Raw genomic sequence first — 25411 nt, 5'->3', positions numbered from 1 at the left:
AATTATATTAGGCCCAATGGGGATTACTTTGAAGTGGACGACATAGATTTTGAAGAATAGAATAAAAATTTTAAAATTATGAACAAAGTCTTACTATTTTTTTGCTCATAGTAGTATTATATAATTTGAACCCTTAACCATTTTATAACCAAAACGTTAACTCAAACTTTGTTTCAATATGAGTGATTGCTAAAAAATCGTTTTTTTCCCGCCTATAAACTTATGAAAAATGATTAGACGTTATTTGGCATTTAAGGTGACGATATACACATACATATATGTATATTTAGGTAAAAGAAGTAACTATATATATGTATATATTCAGGTAAATGAAATATATATGTATACATTTATGCATAGTGTACATTTCACTGTCTACATGCATTCATGATTTTTAATTTGTATAATAAAATCTTACTTTCAAATTAATAACAAAACTGCCCTTCAATTAAAAAAGGTTTTCATTGTGATTTTTATGTTCCTATACATATACATACATAAATTTTTAATTGATCGGTCACTTTCCATGCATTTTTATTGTAATTTGTTCCTGTCAATCACATGTTTATTACATTCGTTTGGCTTGTTCAGGCGCAATTGTAGTAAGATGAAGTTCAAGATCAATGACTTTAGCTGATAAATCATTTGTTTATACATTTCAATTTCAAGTCATTCAATTCACTACTTTTCATTGCTTGTTATGCAGTCTATAGAGCTTACTGCAGAAACTTGTTAACAGCATATTTTTGAGAAAGTTTTTGATTACCACAGTCTAGTATTTTGAAAAAAATCTAGACATTTCTCTCATAAAATTCGATAACTTAGATATTCAGAAATGTCTGCCTAAGATAATTTTTCAAAACTTCAAATATTTCTGCAATCATAGCCGTTTTAGTGTCAGGGCAGCTGGACTTCCAAGCTGTAAGTGGTTATGCGGCGCATCTTTTTGCTGAGGGATCACGCGAAATGGCCGAGTTGAGCATTCGTTTTCCAAAAATTTTAGATTTTTTTGTCAATAGTTTATGTTTGGAACAATAAAATAATGTTTGTAACAATAAAAAATTCTAGTAAAATATTTCATGCTTTATATGAGAAAAAATTGTTGAAAAAAGGCTGCTTTTTCCCTGAGTAAACCCATGTAACCCCTTAAAGTAAAACTTAATTCAAAGAAATGCTCAAAGAAAGAAAGATGTAATAGTAATATATTTCCAAATTATGTACGATTATTGACGACTTTACACAAGTTCAATTACAAAATATAACAGAGCTAGGCTGAGCCTATAGCAAAATGACGTCAAAACCCACAATCAAAGCACAAGCCAGCAAAAACAATTATGCTTCGACCCTTTTTGATTTCATGCCGCTAAGCTTTTCTTCACAAAAAATCCAATAAGTCCGAAACAAATTTAATAGTTTTGTAATAATCGAAAATTGCCTGCGGCTTCATTACTACAAAGTAAGGGCACAATAAAAAATCAATTACATGGCACAAGTGCTCGGCACACGCGTCGCTGAAAATTTAGTATCTGGTTCAATAATGCATAGTCATGGGGTAACCAAGATTTTTGTACATCATTTAGGCATTATTTGTTGAAAATTTCACGCCGCTTATATAATTACATTGAAAATTATAAGCATTTCTTACATTTTTTGTTCTTTTTTGAACGGGTTCAAGAGTGGATTCCCAGAAAAATTATTGGCAAAATATTTGTTTTTGGTAATTTGTGATTTTCAGCGTTTATTATGGGATTTTTGACGTTTTCTGCTGGATGTTAAATTTTTTTAGTAAACTTAATATACCCTGTTCAAGGTATGATAAATATACATGTATAAACATGTTGATGGCGTTCGAGTAAAGAATCTCTTAAAAATCTAAGTCTATCGAAATTCTCTCCTTGTCAGCAATTTTATGCTAATTAAAACTTTCATACATTTTTATCATCATAAATTTACCACTACATCTCTCATCCCACGCTCTTTCTTTAATCAACAAATGCTATCTATTTTATTCTCCCACTTCAGACAGCACTCTCCTAACCTCCAATAAATACATAACCTCAAAATCGCACTTTTTTTACGCAGACAGCTTATAGACAAATTGAAAATCGAAATTCTATAAAAATATTTCATTTGAATTTTCAATTAAACGCACTTGGAAACACTTTACGCACAATAGGTTCCCCGTGAAATGCCACTTACCGCCTTGTTTACCGACTCACTTACCTCGCCACGAAATGTTTACACATTGAAACAAGTGGGAAGGCTGTTTATACGGAAAGTTAACTACAATAAGCAATTTTGCAATACTTAAAAAAATTACGACATACAACAATTCCTTGAAATTGTAATGAAGTAAAAGCAAATACTACTGAAAACTCACCAATGGCTTTGGAATCTCGGTTTTTTCAACACAAATATATATATATTTTTTCTTTTTTAAAAGTTAAACATTGAGTAAGCCACACAAAAAACACACGCACACTTGAGACACGACGAAATGCGACAATGTGAATAGATACGAGCACGAGTATTGGCGAAATGTCACTCACCTTGTAGTCGTTGAGCACAAACGAAGTTTTCGTTAGGCGACCAATTTTGGCGGCTTTTTTTAACAACAATTGCAAGCTGCTGCGATATACTGATTTGTTGTGGAAGCAACAACAATACCAAGGATGCTGGAGAGATAAATAAAGGAGGAGGAAAATAGATTTATAAATTAGTTTAATAATTCTTAAGAATACATAGTTGCATTTGAGATAGATTCTGTTGGATATACTAAATTATAATAATAAATGATATAAAAATAAATAAATTTGCTATAAATAAGTAATATAGTAATATAGTATAAAATATATATAAAAATTATTTCCACGCTTCAATTTTACTTATTTTTTAATCGTAATTTTCAAAGTAGGCGCGCAATTGTGACGTCAGCAATACCTATTATTGATGAATTTCTTGAAGCGTAATAAACTCTAGTCGATATGCGACAATGGATGCAACATGGCTCCATTATTTCAATCAGAAATCCAAGGGACAGTCATCCAAATGATGGCACACGATCAAGCCGTTCCTAAGCATGGAAAAACGCAAAAGTCGACAGGCAAGGTTATGGTGTCTATATGTTGGGATGCACATGGAATAAAAATTTTGATTGACTATCTTGGAAAAATCAGGATCATCAACTGCGATTATTACATAGCGTCATTGGACCGGTTGAAGAACGAAATCTTCGAAAAACTGCCGCATATGAACAAAAAGAAAGTTCTGTTGCACCAAGACAATGCACCGTGTCGCATATCAATGAAAAGGATGGCAAAAATCAATGAATTCGACTTCGAATTGCTTCCGCATCCGTATTCTCCAGAACTGGCCCCCAGCGACTACTTCCTGTTTACCGATCTCAAAAGTATCCAGCCTGTGAAAAAATTTTCTTCGAATGACGAGATGATCGCTGAAACTGAGGTCTATTTTAAAGCAAATTACAAATTGCAACACAAAAATGGTATCGAAAAGTTTTAGGATCGCTTTAATCAGCGTATCACCCTTGAACAGAAGTATGTCGAACGATTTTTGTCAAAAAAAAAATGTGTTTAACAATGCTAGACCGGGGATTTTTCAATTGGCCTGTTAAATACATTAGCGATATTTTCAGTGAACGAGGAGAAAATCGGAACAATTCGTCTTCGGCCGAAATTCTCAGGTAGGTCTGGTACTCAACAATATTTTTTGTAGATTAAACATCCCTCCTCAGGGTTGAGCGCTAGATTTGGTACCCGCCACGTAAACAAATACACCCCCCAATGGAAAGGACACAACAACAACCGCGTAAGCGTTGTCTACGTTAATAAAGAAAGATACCATCGACGAGCCTCAGTTTTCTCTGTACGTCCTTGGGTATATTGGTCAATTATTTCTAGCATCAGCTTAACAGATTAAATCAATTATATATCTTTTTACAGTAATCATTAAATTCCCCTCTTGTATGGATCCTAGTCGTTAACGACCTTCTCAAAAAGCTAGAGGATCTTGGCTGTCAGGTGATTGCCTATGCAGACGATACAGCACTTATGGTGAAAGGAAAGTTTCTAAGCACCGTGTATGAGTTGATGCAGGGATATGTCAGCGTTGTAACAAAATGGGCGGTCGGAAGTGGACTCGCCATCAATCCAAATAAAACAGAAATGGTTTTATTTAGTAGAAGATACAAGATCCCTGTGGCACCGTTGCCGCAAATGGGAGGTATTCGCCTGCAACCAGCGGATACAGTAAAGTATTTAGGGCTCAACCTGAATAAGAAGCTTTCTTGGAAGCCGAATATCGAGGAGAGAGCCAAAAAGGCATCGATTGCCCTATACTGCTGTAGAGGAGCTATTGGCAAGAGGTGGGGCCTCTCACCGAAGGTGGTACTCTGGCTCTATGACACCATAGTCAAGCTCATAATGTTCTATGGAGTCTTTATGTGGTGGAGGGCTTTACAGAAGACCACACTTGCAAAGAAACTTAACCCTTAAAATTGGCAGACAATCTTTAGACAACTTCTCGTATATTAATATTAAAAGATAGAGACAGGGAAAGGAAGAGTTATTTCAAATTGTATTATCTAAAGGCTCGCTGGCTTAATGAGCTTTAAACACAGATAAGGAATAAAAAAATGCTTTAAATAGTTAAAAAAAAATTAGTGATTATTTATTTAAAAAAATGATATTGCACCACCTTAAATCCATTCCACGCCTTTTATTTCGTTGCTTAGTAGAGTACACAATTAATGCACTAGTAAAAGCAAGCCTTCAGCCAGCATTGAATTACCTTCCATACATTTACCAAACTTCAAATAAAACGAAATATTTTTCTTACTCATTAAATAGCATTTTTTAATTAAAACTTATTTTTTTACATCAACCAATACATTTTTTAATTGCTATATTACAATTTGACATACGACGCTTAAACATAACACACTTATTCATAGTCCCTTATTTCTCTTCTTTTCCTTTCGATTTTTTGCTTGGTACAGCAGACCGTTGCTACCATAATGCAAATAAGCAAAAAACCCAAAAATAAAAGAAAATGCAAGAATGTCATATTTATGCAAAATGATATTATATATTCTGTTTTCAATTGGTTTTTTTTATTTTTTTCAAAGCACTTAATGAAAATTTAAAGCCTAAATGAAATGGAATAAGCAGCGATCAGCTCGAAGTTAATGCAATGTAAGACTTGCAAAATTAATGTAAAGGAACGCAAAATTGCAGCAATACGAATTGTGAGCAAATAATATAGGATAATGTAGAAATAAGACAAAATGCAGAAGAAAACAAAAACAACTATAATACCCTTCACAAGTATAAAAGATTATCATAGAAGTGCTTTTTTTCGATCGGATTGTATGGCAGCTATATGCTATAGCGGTCCGATCTGAACGATTTGTACGTAGATCATAGAACTGTTTTTAACAATAATACATGCAAAATTTCTTGAAGATATATTGCCACATAAAAAAGTTTTTCTCACTGAGAATTTATTTTGATCGGTTAGTTTGTATGGTAGCTATATGCTATAGTTGTTCAATCTGAACGATTTCTTCGAAGATTATATCCTTGCTTTGGAAAGTACCTCATACGAAATTTCATGAAAATATCTCATCAAATGAAAAAGTTTTCCATACCAGGACTTGATTTCGGAAGGCCAATTTGTATGACAGCTATATGCTATAGTGGCCAGATTTGCACAATTTGTTCAGAGATTATAAAACTGTCTTTTTGAATAATATATGCAAAATTTCTTGAAGATATCACGTCAAATAAAAAAGTTTTCTATACTGACACTTAATTTTGAGCGGTTTGTTTGTATGGCAGCTATATGCTATAGTGATCCGATTTGCACAATTTATTCAGAGATTATAAAAGTGTCTTTTTGAATAATATATGCAAAATTTCTTGAAGATATCACGTCAAATAAAAAAGTTTTCTATACGTCACTTAATTTTGAACGGTTAGTTTGCATGGCAGCTATATGCTATAGTGATCCGATTTGCACAATTTCTTCGGAGATCATAGAACTGTCTTTGTGAATAATGCATACAAAATTTCTTAAAGATATCCTGCCAAATAAAAAGTTTTCCATACTGAAACTTCATTTTGATCGCTAAGTTTGTATGACGGCCATATGCTACAGTGGTCCGATCTTAGTAATTTCTTCACAAATTATAACGTTGCTTTGGCTAATTAACCATACCGACTTGCGTGGAGATATCTTGTCAAACAAAAAAGTTTTCCCTACAAGCACTTGATTTCGTTCGAGCAGTTTGTATGGCAGCTATATGCTATAGTGGTTCGACATCGGCGATTCAGACAAAAGAGCAAGTTCCTGAGCAGAAGGAAACATGTGCAAAATTTGAGATCGACAACTCAAAAACTGCGATACAAATTCATATAAAATGTATATGGTAAGCCCATGGACATACGGATCAATATGACTAAATCGACTCAACTCGACTCCAATGTTTCCTTCTGGGTGTGACAAACTGCTTGACAAACCTACTACATATACCTCATTCAAATTATAATAATAAAGTATAATGTTTAGTATAAAGCAAAAGTGTAAGCCCAAAGTTGGCTCGTTATTTCAACTTTTCGCTGATTAATCGCCGTTTTCCTTTTTTTGTTTTTACTTGACTGCTTTTGCCTATGATTTTCCGTTTTTTTTGGCATTTTATTTTGTTATTTTTTATACTGTTTCTTGTACTACTCTTGCTGCTTGTTCTTAGTATTTTGCAATACTACTTTTAAAAGTTGTTATTGTTATTATTTTTTTCTTTCCTCTCCTTTTTTCCTTCTTCTTTCATATGCTTATACTCATATGTTTCGAGGCGTTTGGCTTTTGTTTGTTTTGCGCTTAATTTTATACTTCAACTACAAATTTACAGTTGCGGCTAGCTGACTGGCTGGTTGGCTGTCAGGAGGCTCGTTTGACGCTTAACGGTTTGGATTGCAGAACAAGTTTTCGAACTGGCGATTTTCCATACATTTTTTTTTTTTAATTTTTTGCTGTTTACTGCAATGCAAAATACATTTTTTTAATATTTCGATTTTTGTTTTCGCTGTTTGCCACTTATAACTGCATTTTTTCTTGATTTTGTAGTTTAACTGTTAATTTTTGTTTTACTTATTTTGTTGTTTAATGACAACAAGCTGCACTAACGAGTTTTGTAGGTATAAAAACAATTTGCGGTAGCTGCTTTTATTTTGCAGAAAAATGTCATAAAACAATATTAAAGTTTTTATTTTTTTTGTTGCTTTTTGCATTATAAGAAATCATTTCAATATTTGCTGAATGCCAGGCCCAACGTAATGCAAATTTTAATTTTTCTTATGAATTAGGTTTTTATATTCATTAAAATACAAACATTATTTGCTGTCTGCTGCTGCTTTACATTGTTGCATTTGGATTGTTGTTGTACTTTGCTATTTTTTTATCGAAAACCGGTGTTGTGCATAACTACTTATTAAGTTGTTGGTATTTATCAGTATTGCACGCGTTGCATTTTTTATAATTAACAGTGGTGAGGCAAAATATTGAAATCGTGAAAATAAAATATTTTGAAAATTGAAATTGAGATTAATGCTAAAAGTATTAAATATGGATGGAGATCGAGCCATGTGTTCACTTGGGAGTGACTATTCTTTTACATATGACTCAACTAGCTTGCGACTTCTGGTTATCGGCCAAGTATCCTCTGGGTAGTCAAAAAACTCCAGTGTTGTGTCCTGGGTTTAGGACCCTCCACGTAAAAAAAAACCCACCCCATGAAAATATCACAACATCTTCGGATGAGAGACCCCTCTTTCGACAGCACGGAAAGGAACAGCCTCTATGCAGCTATGTCTGAGCTTGGTATCCCCACAAATCTAATACGGCTGTGTAAACTGACGTTGAGCAACATCAAAAGCTCCGTCAGAATCGGTAAGGACTGAGTCATGCGATCCCAAGCGAGGTTTTAGACAAGGCGACTCCCTATTGTGTGACTTCTTCAATCTATTGCTGAATAAAATAGTACGAACTGCAGAGCTTAATAAAGTACCATCTTCTACAAGAGTGTACAACTGCTGGCTGCCGATTATATTGATATCTTTGGCCTCAACAACCGCGCCGTTAGTTCTACATTCGCAAGACTGGATAAAGAGGCGAAGCAAATGGGTCCGGTTGTGAACGAGGCGAAATACATATCTCCTGTCATCAAACAAACAATCGTCGCATTCGCGACTGGGCTCACTTCACTTCTCTTTACTTTTGACAACGTCCGGTGTGTTTAGCGTGGCTACCTGCTGACGACAGCCTTACCCCACTACAGCACGGCGGATCAAACCAATGCGTTGATCCAATTGGCAATGTGGAATGGACACACTAACCACCTTGGTAAGGTTCGTGTCCTATCTAAAACCTCTGCCGTGCTTTGGGTGCGGCACTCAGTTGCAAAGCATCTCCACATTCAACTGATGAAGTCAGTTTTTCGCACATTTGGGTTTTAACCACAACCACCGCAATACTCCCCGACGGGAGCAGGTTGGAGTGAAAGCCAAGGGCTGCTGCTCCCCGTGGTACCAAAATACAACTCATACAAAATCTGACCCTGATTCCCAGCTAAACGCCTTCGCCGCTTAAACAACTCGCGGGCAAATGATCAGTCCAGCTAGTCCCCATACCACACAGATCCCTAATGTCCGAGTACATCGGGTATTCTGCCAATATATGCACTCAATGCTTTACCCACGGTTACTTTTCTCAGTAATAGTTTCGTAGTCGTAGACAAGTTCGTCTGTCTTGGAACCAGCATTAACACCAATAACAACATCAGCCTCGAAATCCAACACAGAATAACTCTTGCCATCAGGTGCTACTTCGGACTGAGTACACAATCGAGAAGTAAAGTCCTCTCTCGACGAAGAAAAACCAAATTCTTCAAGTCAGTCATCATCCTCGTCCTGCTATATGGTGCAGAGGCAAGGACGTTAACAATATCTGATGAGTTTTTCGCGAGGGAAAGGTTCTGCTTAAGATTTATGTATGATCCTTTGCGCATTAGCAACGGCGAATGCCGCAGTCGATGGAACGATGAGCTGTACGAGATATACGACCACATTGACATAGTTCAGCAAACTAAGAAACAGCTGCTACGCTAGCTAGGTCATGTCGTTCAAAAGGGTGAAAACACTCCAGCTCTGAGAGTATTCGACGCAGTATACGACGGAGAAGCAGAGAAAGACCTTTACTTCGTTGGAAAGATAAGGTGGAGAAGAACCTGGCTTCACTTGAAATTTTCAACTTTCAAACAGCAAAAGGAAATAACGACTGAGGCGCTTTGTAAACTCGGCTATAACCGCGTAAAAGGTGCCTAAACCAATAAAAAAGAAGAGTCCAAATAATGTTGATCAATCATAAACGTTTCTTCAACAGTATTTGTTCCTTTCCTTTCAAAAAACAATATTTTGTCAACATCCGAAATTCTTTTTTATCCATTTTTTCACATGAACAAAAGTTGCTTCACTCAAAATCATTTAAGTCACAAAATAATGATCAGACAGTAGTCAAATTTATACGTGCGTCTTTTGAATATAAGGGCTAACTAAAGATCATATTGCCTGTATTCTCGTAGCTCCATCTATGTGTCAGGCCGGGACTTTTCAATGGACCTGTTTATTACATATTCTATAAAGCCTCCGACGTTTCCTTCTTGGTGTTATAAACTTCGTGGGAAACTTAATACACCCTGTTCAGGGTATACAAAGTGAGCTCTTAAGTATATAGGCTTTATTAAACATGAAAGGCTTAAGTAGCGATTCTTTACACATGATAACATTATAGTTTATTAAATTAAGATTATGTCATGAGAAATCATATTCAATTGCTCGTGTGCAAAGCCAGCTTTGATAAAATAAAATAAAATATATAACCTTCCATTAATTTCCTCCATAAATAACGCCTTCATTGAGCGATGAAGATGCTCCCTCACATTCTTTGCATTAACACTCGCTGATTTAAATTGATTTGCACATATTAGTCTTAGCTACGTCATTCATACATCGCACATATGTAAACCATTTACGAATGCCGCATAATTTATAACTTAAGCAAACGAGCTACGCGTCTGTGCGCATGCGCTCTAACACTTCAGGCAATGCAGGCAGCAACAACAGCAATAGAAACGCAACAATTGCATTTATTTTATAAGCTTTTACAACAAAGTAACTATAAAGCCGTAATTAGTAGCATCATTGACACCCGATTTCAGAGTCGTGCCGTTTGACATGCAGCAACAAAAAACAGCAGTGGCCAAATGAGTCAACGACTACTTATTTACTTACGAGTATTGGCGACCCAGTGCCACAGTGAGCACAAATTGCGGGGAAACGAAAAACTAAATGGTGGAAAACAAAAGCGCTTAAAACTACTAACTAAAGATTTTTTGTGTTTGTACAACAACGATATATTTGCGCTTCCCACCATCAAAAGCGCTCAAACGACTAATGCCAGCAAGCCAACTGTACACTAGGGTGGGTAAAGAAAAAAATTATTTTAGCCAAATCAATATATGAATACTGAGATATGCATGTTTCTTCCCAGTAATGAGGAAAAAAATAAGAAACTCAAGAGCGTACAGAAAAAGTGTAGGTCCTTCTTATTAATATTAAAGACTCATACTGGGAGGAATTTTTTTAAGGTGTCTACGAACCTATTTTTCAGAGTATGAAGTGAAAAATATAATAGGAGGTTTTGACCCACCATACTGTACATTAACACATATAAGTAAATATGTATGTGCATACATATGTATGTGGTTGCGCACCGATTATATCCAAGTCATAAAAAAGGAAATTATAAAATGTCTTCACATAAAAATGCTTGCCTTTTAGCTGTTGCATAACTTCACTCAATATCTCTATAAAGTTTTATGAAATTTGTATAAAAAATTAAGCTATAAAACAACGGAAAACTTGGGTTTGTAATTTAAAATTCGATGTCTGAAATTGAAGCTCGTAATCTTGCCGACGTTTGGTTTCAACAAAACGGCGCCACTCCCCACACATCGCAGCAATCAATGTATTTATTAAGAGAAAACTTTGGAGAGCAGATAGTTTCACGTTTTGGGTTCGGATGTTTGGCCACCAAAATCATATGATATCACACCGCTAGACTTTTTTCTTTGGAGATATGTAAGGTCTACAGTCTATGCGGACAATCCCGCTTCGATTCAAGTCTTGGAGCAAAGCAGCATGCGTGTCATTCGCCAGTTATCAGTCTAAATGCTCGAACGAGTGATCGAAAATTGGACTCAACGGATGGACCATCTGAGACATAGTCGCCGCAAAAATTTGAAAGAGATAATCCTCAAAAAATAAACGTCAAAGGCTATTCTTTCGAATGATAATAAGCATTCCCCATTAAATTTGAAGTTTCTGTGTTTTTTCTTTCAAAAAAGTAGAGAACTTTGAAATAGATCATCCTTTACAAAACGAGATAAACTTAACCTAGACCTCATAAACAGCGTTTCCACATTAGTGACTTTGTTTATGGGTCACAGACTTTTTGTGTGCATATGCCCGATATCTACATTCAGTCAGAGAAGCCACTATCTTTGGCTGAAGCACATCGGTAACTCCAAAAAGCTTACGCACGTGCTGCCCAAATGTGAAACAATAAGCTGTGATTAGTTTCGTCAAAGACGTCGCTTCAAAGGCCGCAATTTCGATAATTATGACCGTGCACGTAAAAGAAGGCCGAAACCTTCGAAGAAGGTGCAGTGGAGACGTTCCTCTATGAGGATCCTTGTCAAACGCAAAACGAGCCAAAACCTTTGAAGACGGCGAATTGGAAACGTTGCTCAATGAGAACCCATGTCAAACGCAAAACGAGCTAGCTTCAGCATTGGCAGTCCCGCCCTTAACCCATTTCAAAGCGACTACATGCGCCGGGAATGCCTCAGAAACAAAGAACTTGAGTTTCTCATGACCTCAATACTAAGAGAGGCACGAAAAAGTAATTATGTCACATGATAAGGCTCAGCCTCACCTTACCAAACCGCAGCGTATCGCTATAATCAGCGATATTCAAGCGGCACTAAAGTCAAATCGCTATTAGTGGAGGAGTGTATAGGAAGGCTTAACCGTCTATTCATTTGCAACCGCGTATACGCGGTGACGGGGCATAAAGGCGTAGCCGGCAATGAGCTGTCCAACGAACTAGTCCGCTCTGTGTTGGCTTCTAGGATGATAAGACCAAAATCATGCATTGCGATGGGGTCCCATACTATAACAGCTTCAGTGCAAAGGAGTTTCTCTGCACGGAGGAGAAAATAAAGAGAGAAAGTCACTGGCAGCAAGCAACAAGAATGCGCCTCGCCAAGTTACTACTATGAGGTTACAACCTAGCAAGATTTATAGATATGGTCAACTCCCCCTAGACAAATTACGTCTACTTGCCGCGCTCTACACCGGGCACTGCAGGCTTAAGAAACACTTGTTCAACGTGGGCACAAACTGCCGGCTTTACGACATAGAACAGAAAACTCCAGAACACTTAGTTCTAAATAGATTGTTCAGCAATTTGTAGAAGCAGGTTCAAAGCCCTAGGATCCATCTACGTGGAGAGAGATTACTTCACCTTCATCGCGCTTAGAAAGCTCTAGGAATTATTCCGAGTGCTGAAGCTTTGTGACCATATGTGTGGTAGGAGAGGACACAATAGATCATAGGTGGTATCTCAATGATGAAACAAGTTTATGGCGATGATTGCCTATCCCGTGGCAGATAGCGATATAAATTTAGGTATTGGGTGGGCCATATAAAATTTTAAATTTCGAAGATAGATTAGAGTAAAAGATTGAGTGTGGCGTTTGCTGTATGGCACGTAGCGCCGTCCTGCTGGAACGAATGTTATCCAAGTCTTCCTCTTCAATTTGCTAGAAGAAAAATTCGGTTAACATTGCGCGATATCGCTCGCCATTGATGGTTACGGTTCCTTCTTCATTTTCGACGAAAAATGGGCCGATGATTCCACCAGACCAAAATCCGCACCATACAGTGATTCATGCTGGGTGCATTGGCTTCTCGACTACTATCCTTGCGGGTTTTCTGTGCCCCAAATGAGACAATTCTGCTTGTTAACGTAACCATCGAGGTGGAAATGAGCCTCGTCCGAAAAGATGATTTTTCGCTAAAATTGACCATCCTCGATCAAACGATCTTCTGCCCAATCTGCGAACTGTAGAATAGTGAATAGCGACCAATTTCGTAAATTTTAGACTTTTTACTGAATATCTGTCACTTTCCAAATGGTATTTGACGTTCCCAATGTCGAAATATAGATAATTCATATTTAATATGAATTATACAATATAAGGGTTAAGTGAAGTATTGACACCATTCAATCCATTTTTGACACACAAACATTTCACTATCAGGACAGGATTTTCTCTGAGTTTCAATTATAAATCTTACACATTGACCAATATTTCCGTTAATAAGTCAACTATAAGTACTGCTAGACTAGTTACAGTTTGTACGGACGGATGGTCAGACAGAAAGTCACGCGGATTTCAACTTGTCTCGTCATCCTGATCATTTATAAGTATACAATGTAACCCTATACATATCTGTATTTCCAATAGCGTTGACATTCTTTAAGAAACTTCAAATTGTTGAATTGTATGCACTACCTTTTGGTATGAAGAATCTTTGCGAATTTCAGTATAGTTCGAGAAAATTTCGAGACTTGTACAAGTATTACTATGTATTTTTAAAATATAGCAAGATATTTGTTACAATTGATATTTCCATATTTCCCTAAAATCTATACCTTTTTCTTGAAACCTGCAGTTCAGTCCTTTTCTATAAAAATATGGAAGCAAACAGCAAAATTTGGATTGAACATCGATTCATTCCTACCTTGATACATATTTAATAGTTTTGTTTGTTCTTTGAAACTAAAAGGCACTAGAATATAGTAGTATACACTTGGAACCTTTTTTATTCATACTATAAATAGTTTCATAAGTCTGTATGTAATAAATGCATACATAATTTTAGAATCAAAGCTTACTTACCTTTTTTCCTGCGTTCTGCGCTGCTACTTTTTTGTTGCCAATAACGATCTTTCTCTGCGCTTTGTTCGAAAACTTTACACGTTGGATACAAGATCGTTTCAGCTGGCTGCCTTTTACACTTCTAATTCAATTGTTATACTCGTAAGTTACACTTTTTGTTGTAGCTATATAGTTAACTTTGTTGCAAATATCAACTTTGACCGCAATTTGTAGCCGCAACGCACGGAAACACTCATATAAGCCTGCGAGTTAAGACCAAATAAAGCCGAAAAATTGTTTGCCCAATCAAAGCGTACGAAAAAAAATCGAAAGAAAAAAACTTAAGTCAACAAATCGTGGGCCCACAATAAACACAAACAGCGGCAATAAGCAGAAAAAATGCCGAAAACGCAGAGTTGAAAATTACAAAATATATATTTTTTTCGTTTGTATACGCGCACAACTCGTTTCTTCCTTTATCTAAGCGTTTTCGTATCTTTCGAAGCGCTTATTTTTCTGTATTTACATACAGGAGAAAAAACAACAAATTTGTTTTTGTATATATCGCGTACTTTTTCTGAATTTACGGAATTTTCGAATTTTTGCACCAAAAACACAAATAGACTAGAGATCTATGACTGGCGACCGCATACCGGAGCAGGAAACCCAACACAACAGAGTTGAAGACAACGAACGACGAACAAACGCGTACGAACCGCTCAGCGCGAAGACTTTATCGAAACTGCTATTGGGAACACTTTGGTAACACGGTTTTTTATGAGCTACGCCAACAAAGGCGTTCGTTGTTTGTAGCAAAAGCTGAGGCTGAAGCTGCGATGTCGCAAAAAAACGACAAGCTTTAAAATAGCTGAAAGGGAATTATGCGGTAAGAGACAGTGGCTGCGGTTGCGCAGGTGCTCACTTGCTCAGCGCTGTTGCTGCTGGTACGCGGCGCGTTTGTGGCTTAAAGCGATTGTTGTTATTGTTGTTGCCACTGCTGTTCCCACGAATGACGTCTAAATCAAAAGCGAATAAATTGCGCCTCGTTATGCATACTCGCAGACCCTATAAAGCCGTTCTTGTTTGTTGTACATCTTATTTGGCAACTTGGAGTATTCTTTGGTGCGCTCTTGCGCCAATATTGTGTGTTAAATGGTTTGAAATACTCAATCGATTTTGTTGTTGTGTTGTTTGTTGTCAACAACAAAGACGCCGAGCTTTAAGCTGTTAACATTGTGCTCAAAAGCTCCGCTAACAGTACTTATTATCATTACGTATGTTTGAGAAGCTGAACTTGAACGTTCGGCACAAGCGTCAACTCTCTGAAAAACTTGCGCAAAAGCGCTATTTTTACTGGTGATATCCATTTGTGGTTTAAAAAATAATAATTTATTTGTACTAAGTAATATATATACGTATATATTTCGAAATATTCTACGACAATTTTTAGTTGATCTGGAAAATTGTTTGGGGGATATGTGATCGGTTTTCAAAACTTTAAACGAACTTCTCTCGAAACGCTGGGTCTGAACGGTGAAGAAATTTCCTCCGAAATAGCAGATCGATCGACATGAAGTCTCTTTCTTAGATACATTTGTCAATCAATGATTAAGCAGAAGATTTTTGATAAAAATTTCGACTTCTTAAGCCACTCTAACGTCTAATTCTTATCACAAAAAAACTTTTTAATCAACCATTTTGTCGAAAATCAAAATTTTGATAAATCACTCGATCCTGACTTGTATTCGCCTATTGTAATAATAATATTCGCATAATAGTAGAAAAAGTAGGTCCTTAGCATAGTAGACCCAACCACCCAATTCAATCCGCAGAAGAATGAGTCTAGTTAAGAGTAAGGGAGAGTGAGGCTCAAGAGAGCTTGACAAGTGGTCACCTATGCAATCACAAGGTCCTTCTAACCCAAGAAAAATATTAAGAGGTCTAGTAAGCTCTTCATACCCGCAAACCTAATACGTCTGTATAAAGTGACGTTGAGCAAAACCAAAAGCTCCGTCAGAGTCGGGAAAGAACTCTCTAGCAAACGAGGTTTCAGACAAGGAAACTACTTCTCGTGCGACTTCCGCAATCTACTGCTTGAAATAATAATTCGAGCTGTAGAGCTGAATAGAGAAGGTACGAGTACAATATTCTGAAAGAGACATTTGCGATGATATCGATATCATTGACCATAACAACCTCGCCGTTAGTTCTGCTTTCTCCAGGTGGAACAAAGAAGCGAAGCAAATGGTTATGGTAGTGAAAGATGGTAGGACGAATTATCTTCTGTCACCAAACAAACAGTCGTCGTACTCGAAACTTAAGTCCCACGTCACTGTTGACAAACATAACTTCTAAGTCGTAGATAATTTCGTCTATCTTGGAAACAGCATTAACACCAATGTCAACAACGAAATCCAAAGCAGGATTACTCTTGCCAACAGGTGCTACTTCGGATTGATTAGGCAAGTCCTCTCTCGACGAACAAAACCCAAACTCTATAGTCCCTCATTATTCCCGTTCTGCTATATGGTGCAGAGGCATGAACGCTGACAACATCTGCTGATGAGTTGACAATAAGAATTTTCGAGAAAAAAAACAATGCCTACGCTTGCTAGGTCATATCATCTCAATGGATGAAAACATTTTACTCCTTCGGAGTGCAGTCTCCTTTAGAGAAGTGACCATACTTTACATAAAGCGGCGATATTCGCCTAGAACTCATTAACAGTGCTTTTAGGGATGGTCAAAAAGTGCCTTACCTCGCTATCAATAGAATCGAGTGTCTTTGTGATAAGACTGGTGTGGGTGTGAAGCCACAGCGGTATCGCAGGAAACTGTAAAGCTGTTGAGCTAACAAAAAAAAGCACCCTAAAAGCGCTATCGGTAGAATGGGAGCGGATCGGTACTAACGTATCCTCTTGTATTCTACTATTGGATAAGTGAGCTTCGTAGGAGCTGGGCCACCATCGGTGACTGTCACGAAAGCCCTTTGGCCCCAAAGTTGATGCAAGGAGATCTAGTGATCTCTTTGTCCTCAGTAAGGCTAACCTCTCCCTTGTCTTGGCGTCCAAGCAGTAAGGCTGAGAATCATGCCAGACGCCGTCTGCAGAAGCTGTATGGAAGAAGATGAGGTGAAAACAACTCAACACTTCCTTCTTAACTGTCTCACTTTTGGGAGGTCATTACACTTGGAAGCCCATATCTTCAGACATACCACCGAGCTGACGGGAACAAAAATTAAACGCCTGTGAAAATTTGTATTTGCTACTAAGCGTTTTGCTAATTTATAAGTTCGAACACAGGAATTTTTCTCTTCTACGGCCATTTAAAGGACTACAAATAGCAGTCCACGTGCGATCTTTGATCAGCCATTAACCGTAAGGAATACTTAAGAAAACAGGTAGACTATAGTCGTTCATATGTTAGAATTGAAATCGCATGTCTTTCGGGTTAGCTAGTTAGATAGTTGGTATGTGATTTAGATTCTAATATTCCCATTAAGGTCACTATTTATTAGCAAGTGTCTATAATTAAAGTTAGAGGTCTAAACAAAAAATATTTAAGGGTTTTGTTCGTGTATACAGTTTCCTTCATATTTTGTGACAAACATTAAACAATTATGTAATTTTTAGAATGACATTGACTTGAGAAAATTATAGGAGTAAAGTACTTGATATACTTGTACATATGATATATTTACTTAGGCATTCATAAATAGCTTTTTCACCTACAGCTTGCTGTCATTGGCCAGATGTTAACACCCACTAAATTACCTACTTACATTCAGAATACACAACTAACACACAAACACTTATTTGCTTAAAGATTCTACTAAAAAAATTAAATAAAAATAAAAAAAATAAAAAATAAAAAAATTAAGTAGAATCATTTATCCAAATTACCGCTTGGCACATATGTGCTCTTCGCCACGCCAACAATGTGTAGGATGAATTGAAATACGGATAAATAAATATACTTAAATAATTTAATTGTTTTTGAACCTGCCACATGTTGTGCGTGTGTTTGACTTTCACTAATGTGTGTGTTTTGACATTCCCTAATATTTCGTCGAATATATTTTTCGCAATTAAATATTTTTTTTCGCCAGCTTATTACAAATTACCAGAATTGCTAAGCTTAGATAATGTTTCAAATTTAATAAAAATAAACAAATTTATTAAATGAGGAAATTGGATGATTTGGGTAGAATAAAGGCGTACTTATGTGCATACATATGTTGTACAATAAATGTATGTCTGTTTAACTGAGCGTGTGTGTAAATAATAATTTGTAACGTTCTACGCCCACTGAGTCATAAGTGGAGTTTGTAATTAGCAAGCTGACTTAGTTAAGTGCTTAAAATTAAGCTTTTATTCATTTATATGCAATTTTATTGGTAGAATTTTTCTCAAAAATATACATACATATATAACATGAATAATTTTGATGTATTAAATAGAAAAAATAAACTGATGAATTGTTGTTTATTTATTAACTATTACCATATATTAGCATATTTGTAGTTTTTATTATTATAATTATATAATTTTTTTATGAAAATTTTGTTTTAACGTTTTTTAGGTTTTTGTATCACATTTTTTTCATATTTTTTTGTTTACAAAACTTTTTAGCGTACTTTTTTATATATATATTTTTTTTTCTAATCAGTCATGTTAGTTACACCATTCATAATTTAAGAACGACTGAACCAATTTGGCTGGAAATTGGTTTAGAGGTAGCTTAGAACCAAGGGACGGACACAGGATAGTTTTTATCACTAATAATTAAAATACTTAAATAATTTAATTTTTATTTTCTGAAAAAGAATTTAATAAAAATTCAGAGCCTGCTATTTGTTTCATCTACGGCAAAACAGAGTTCGCCGGGTCCTCTACTAAACAATATGAATTTTCATAGATAAATATAATTTTTTTCCATAAAAGTTTTTTTATTAATCGAAAACATCGACAATATATTTTTCTCAAAATTTGTTATTAATTTTATTCTTCTATTTAATATTTTTTAATAATATTTTTCCATAAATTTTTTTCGTAAAATTTTCAACAATTTTTTTTTCATAATTTTTTTAATCAAAATGTTTATTTGTTTTAATAAATTTTTTATTTAGTAACATCTTTTTATTAACTATTATTTATTTACATTTTTTTAGTTTTTTTATTAAATTTTTTCCATACAAATTATTTTATAAATCGAAAAATATAGGCAATATTTCCATACTACCCATTGATTCCATAGATTGAGTACCATGGAGAGTAGAAACCGACCTACAATCCATCTTCGAAAAAGCCTTGGCCTGAAGTAATACAAACGCGGTACCGTAAAAGGGGAAGGGGGAGGGTGTTTTAGTAGACAGATATTAGTGACATCACTTTGTTGTGTGCTCACAATTCCCAAAATCACATGCAATTTTGTGCGTTTAACATTTTACTTACCCGCATGCTGTAAATTAAGTATTTGTTGTTGCCAGAAATAACACTCAGAAAACGAAAACAACACAAATGACTGTCAAATTAACACATTTGTCACATTATAAATGTTATTTACAGTAGTTATTTATTGTTGTTGCTTTTAGACGCATACATCCCACACACTCCTATACATATTTACATTTTTATTGTCTCAGCCGCATGAAATAAAGTAATTGTTTTCAAATTACCACAACCTTAGACTACGGCAGGTGAGCTCGAGGCTACGTTTAAGTAAGTACATACAAATTACAAGTGAAAACAAAACAACAACAGCAACAATAAATATAAAATGTGTTTAAAAACGAAAAAACAATCACTGAAAAAAGTTACAACACAAATTAGCATGTGTAAAAGGTATCCGAACTGAAAAATTCTGTGGTAATTTTGAAGGCAATCGAGAGCTTTGAACTAATTTGACAAAAAAATAGTACATCAAAATTGATAAACAAACAAATATTGTATGGGAAAATTAAATAACAAAGTTTAGGTGAGAAAATGTCAAATTTTGACATTTTGAATGCAGCGGCACAAATATGTATGTACATACATACACATTTTATTTGACTAGAATTAGATTGAATACAAAAAAATTTAATAAAAAAAAAAAATAAAAACAAAAAAAATTAAAAAAAACAAAAAAAAAGAAAGAAATTAAAAAAAAAAAATATCAAAAAATCGTAAAACAAAAACAAAAAAAAATTAATTTAATTTGAAAGGAAAAAATAATTTGTTTGAAAAAATAAAAAAAATAATAATAATTTAAATGAATCCTTAATTATACTTTGCATATTTTATTTGAAGCAAAATTCACATACTTTTACCTTGACAAGAATTAGCATTGAATTAAAAAAAATTAATTGAAAAAATTAATTTAAAAAAATAAAAAAATTAATGAAAAAATTAATAAAAAAATAACAAAATTAAAAAAAAATTAAAAAAAAAAAAATTAATTAATTTAAAAAAATTTTAAAAATAAAAAAATAATAATTTAAAAAATAAAAAATTAACTTTAAAAAATTAAAGAAAAAAATTTAAAAAATTAAAAAAAATAAAATAAATAAATAAAAAAATTAAAAAAAAAAAATTTAAAAAATTAAAAAAAAATTAATTTAAAAAATTAAAAAAACATTAATTTAAAAAATTAAAAAAAAAATTAATTGAAAAAATTTAAAAAATTAATTTAAAGAAAATCTAAAAAAATTAATTTAAAAAATTATTTATTCAATTTCCTTACATAAACTCTTATTTATATTTTACATTATTTTACGTTGCTACAATAGTAACAACAACACTATATGCAAAGTGTTTTAAATATGTATGTATATTTAATTTGTGATAGCAATAACAGATGTACTTACATAATATTAATTTCTTTTTATAAAATACTTAGTTATAGATCTTAAAGAACCTTAAAATAATATAATAGCTTAAATTCAAGTACTGTTATTTTAACAATAAAAATTTGTAATTTTATCGTCTTTTTTAAATTGATGTACTTCTTATAGTAATGAACCGTCATTCCGAATGAAATTTTGTAAGAATTTCAATCAAATTAGGTTACACCAGATGTCTGTCACGACATATGTATGTATGTCCATAACCTAACCTAATCAACTCGAATTTTAAAGTGGCGAGTGGAAATATGTCAAAGAAAAAAGTTTCAAAATTCCGCACTTGATTCGCACTGCGCCAATTCGGCCATGGCACGTTCTCTTATCGCCTCGGATATGATGAGCTGTATTTTCGCTTTTGTTTTCTTAACTAATTGCGTGTCATCGAGATTCTCAAGACTAAATGCTATGTATTCGCCGAATTTTGCATGCGATGATCTTGTCGTTTCTATACATTCGCCAAATTTTTCTGCGGTTCTTTTAGCAGGCATTTCTGATTCACTTAAATTTTCCGTTGTTCTCTTGAAGGGCGTTACATATTCGACAAACTTTGAACGCGGCTCTTTGTCGTTGCTAAATTGTGTCTGTGAACTATTGCCATCGTCAGACAGTGGATCTGTAATCATATCTTGTGTATCTGTTTTGTAATCGCGCAATTTTCGTCGTTTTGCTGGTTTTGATGTTGTTGACGAGGCAGAAGATATCGAAGAAGCTCCACACGTATCCGCCATATAGAGTAATGCATTGTAAAACTCCCACTTTGGTACATAGTTTGCTCTGCTACCGGCAGATAATTTCTTTTTATGCACTTGCATGAAATTTATGCGTAGATTTCGGAATTTTTCACGTACGTTGGCGCTAGGCACATTTAGTATTTCGCCGATTTCATCAAATGCTATTGCTTTCATTGTTTTATTTGAATAATCACCATCTACACGGCTCCAAATGCATGGACGACGTTCGACTTCCTGTATGAGTTTCATTGTCAATTGTTGTGTCCACGAGAACTTAAATTGAAAATAAGCATTTTATTTGTAAATATCTAAATGGAATTTAATGGAAAATTACCTTTTCCTCAGAACTATCCATAATTATAGAAACCAAATAATGTACACAACGAGAAATAAAATGTAAACAATGTTTATTTGACAGCTGTTTTCAAATTAACATATGTGAAGGTAGAGCTGCCATCACTTTTGCTAAAGGAAGTTCTCAGCAAAATAGCGGAACACATAATATAACTGACATTTATTTTATTTTTAATTTAGAAATATACATATGTATATAAATATTTAATGTACCTATTCCTATAGATGTATTACTGTGTAGCACTTACAGTAGGCCATCGCCTAATCCCATTAGATAGAGTTTGAAGACAAGGCAATTAGCGCATCGCATACCACTAAACGCTTTGACAAACTAAAATTTGTTTCATATTGTCGCTGTTTTGTTAAATATTTGTTTTATTTTATGCATTTTATTGTACTACTGTTAGTAACTGTTAATTAGTTGTGTCGCTGCATTGATCCGTTTACATAGATATACATGTATGGCGTCACTGGTTATGTTAACACTTTTTAGTTTAAGGTCACACCGCGTAATTTCTTTGAGGTCACATGAACGCGTTAATTTATTTTGATGGGAAAATACACATACATACATATGTATGTACATGTGTGTATGTGCGTAATACACAGGGAATCCCGATGTATTATTGATGTCATTTAAATTTTTATCGCATGCGATTTTATTTACGATATTGATTTTGAAAAGTTCTGAATGTTATTTTTTTGCATTTGTAACAGGATTTTTTTTTATCGTATGCGATTGATAGTTATATTGTTGATTTTAATGATGTATAATTTTGCATTGTTACAGAAAACATATGTAGATTTTTTAGTCCTTGTTTTTAGCAGTGTAAAAAGAAATTTTGGTCGAATGCGATTTTTGGGCTATTGAATTAAATCATCACTATTGATTTAAATAATCACTGCTAATGCGACGTAACTGCAGGTTTCCGTAATAATTTTTTCTTTATTTTCTTAGCATTGTCACAGGAACTTTTTATCGCATGCGATTTTCATTTTATGACTTTCATAACTTTTTTTAATTAATAAATAATTCTTAATTTTTCACGGTTACGAAAAAGAGTTGAAGACTTTCGAAATATTTTATTACTTAAAAAATTTGTATATGTATATTTATATATGTATTTTTTAATATTTTTTTGTATTATTTTTTAAAAAATACATAAAATGTTAACAATATACTAAGTACGTGGGTATGTTTTATTTTTGTCATATATTTTTTTATTTCAAAACAATCAAACAATTTTTCATTTTGTAAAAAATACTCAACTATTTTTATTAACAAAATGTTTTTTCATGCTTATCTTATTGCATTGTACATACATATGTATCTAAATAGTTTCGCATCACTTTTAAGGTTATGTAGTTATATTGCATAATAAAATATAATATTTTACTTATAACAATTTAATTAGAAATATAGTACAACTTATAAACTTGCTTCGTTTGCAAAATTTCGAAATTATATAACAATTGTTCGTTTTGGTTTAAATTAAAAAAAAATATATATATGAAATTAAAAGCGGTTTAAAAAATAGTTTATTGTTTGCAGTCGTTATAGCATTGAAATCTACAAAATACATATATACATATGTAAATTAAGTACAATCTATGTATATAAATCAGATATTTTTTTAAATGTTTTAGGAATTTAAATTTTGTATATTATAATTTTTTTATTTTGACTATTATTTACTTTTAATATGCACTTGAAAAACATATTGAATGTGTAAGAATTTTTTTGGCATTTTAAATTTTTTTAAATAAAATTTTTTTATATTATGACCATTTTTTATATTTAATATCCACTATAATAATATAGAAAAAATCAAAAAATTAAGTTATTTGCCTTTTTGAGTAATTTTAAATAATTAGTTGGAATTTTTTTAATTAAAAAAATAAATATAACCAAATTGTGTTTTACATTTAAATTATTTTGACTTGAAATATACATTAAAATAAGTTCTCGGTCTTTTTAGCAATTTTAAACAATTTTTTTAGGAATTTAAATTTTTTTAATACATTTTTTTTATATTTGACAGTTTTTATTTATAATATACAATTGAAAAATGCAAAAAAATAATTTTAAATAAATAATTAAAATTTTTCTAATAAAAAAATAAATAAATATCAAATTCTGTTTTACTTTTAAATTATTTATTTTCATTTTAATGAAAAATAGAAAATAGAATTTGATATATAGCATAAATGCTGCTTTAAAAATATTACTGTTTTGACTGTCAAGCACCAGCTATGTATTTCTTATTTAATGTTCAATGTTTTCTTTTTTAATAAGGTTGTTTCTAATAAATTAAGTTTTAAGCACCATTTCTATATAATATACTTATGTATGTACATATATGTATATGTATATATATACATATATATATCTGTAGTAAATATGTAGACACCTCTTATGGCTGGCTTGTTTGGAGGCACTTGTTAATCGTATAGTCTCATTTAACTAGCTATATACTTATATAAATATATGCTTATATAATATTTTACTTGAAATATTGCACAACACGTTTACTCATGCAGAATTTACATCACATATTTGCAGAAAGTTGGTATGTAATATTATTAACAACAGTTAAGTTTAATTGTTGTTTATTTTTCACGCATTTCATTTCAGGACATGTTTGGTAATAAATTTAAAAATTACATTCAAACTAAATTTTTTTATTAAAAAAACTATATGAGGTCGTAAAAAATATTTTACATCCTTCAAGCTTTTTTAAATTTTTTTAAATTTATTTTTTTTATATATTAATTTTTATTTTTGCAAATTAGATATATTTAATGCAAATATAATAAAAAATATTTTTTTCTAATATTAAAACAAAAAAAATTTGGTATTTTTTCCAACATTAACAAAAAATTCAATCATAATGACATTTGCGTTACAAAAATTCAACCAATTAAATTGAAATTTAACTTTGTAATAAAAAAATATACAGCAGTAAAATATTTAGCTGAATTAAAACCAAAATATATATAAAATTTTGCTTTTATCTAATTAAAATTTCTTTTGCCATATTTTCTATTTTATTATTATAACTTTATATGTTATTTTATTATATTTTTATATAATTTTTAATTTATTTTATATTTTATTTTATTCTTTATTTTATTTTTTTATTTTTTTTTTTATTGTAAGTAGCGGTACAAATTCTGCAAATAATTTTATTTCTTACCAAAAATCAAAAATATCGAAATTTCGTGTTATATTTTGTTGTTGTTATACGCAATATTACAATTTTATTCATTCACGTCTTTTTTTGTTAAATAAAAACTCAAATATATATATTTTTTACTTAAACCCCATTTTGCTTAAAAAATATTTTTTCAATTAACTTATGA

At 32.9% G+C, this 25411-nt stretch overlaps 2 protein-coding genes across 4 annotated transcripts in view; both read right to left on the bottom strand.

Moving 5' to 3' along the window:
* Positions 1-14834, bottom strand: part of LOC105224015 (CD151 antigen) — a 48673-nt gene extending 33839 nt beyond the window's left edge. Inside the window, exons 1-3 of one of the 3 annotated variants that reach the window (XM_049457218.1) lie at positions 14653-14834; positions 14102-14343; positions 2550-2675 (exon numbers count right to left, since the gene is read on the bottom strand). The gene's annotated coding sequence lies outside the window, so the exon portion shown is untranslated. The other 2 variants (XM_029549325.2, XM_011201978.4) reach the window with 2 other exon arrangements.
* Positions 14835-20865: 6031 nt separating this feature from the next.
* On the bottom strand, positions 20866-22189 carry LOC105224014 (uncharacterized). Its single transcript, XM_011201973.4, has 2 exons — positions 22029-22189; positions 20866-21967 (listed from the first exon to the last, which is right to left on the bottom strand). The coding sequence occupies exons 1-2, from the start codon at positions 22047-22049 to the stop codon at positions 21230-21232; spliced, it is 759 nt and encodes a 252-aa protein (XP_011200275.2). The 5' UTR covers positions 22050-22189; the 3' UTR covers positions 20866-21229.
* Positions 22190-25411: the final 3222 nt, after the last annotated feature.

Source organism: Bactrocera dorsalis, chromosome 5 (assembly GCF_023373825.1).
Source record: "Bactrocera dorsalis isolate Fly_Bdor chromosome 5, ASM2337382v1, whole genome shotgun sequence".
In the NCBI taxonomy this organism is placed as follows: domain Eukaryota; kingdom Metazoa; phylum Arthropoda; class Insecta; order Diptera; family Tephritidae; genus Bactrocera; species Bactrocera dorsalis.
This window is presented reverse-complemented; position numbering and strand designations above follow the sequence as displayed.

Excerpts from the sequence above, each read along its gene's own strand:
- LOC105224014 (XM_011201973.4), bottom strand. The coding sequence starts at position 22,049 with ATGGATAGTTCTGAGGAAAAG. Across the intron at positions 21,968-22,028 it reads TGGATAGTTCTGAGGAAAAG|TTCTCGTGGACACAACAATT; the intron begins GTAATTTTCCAT and ends TTTCAATTTAAG.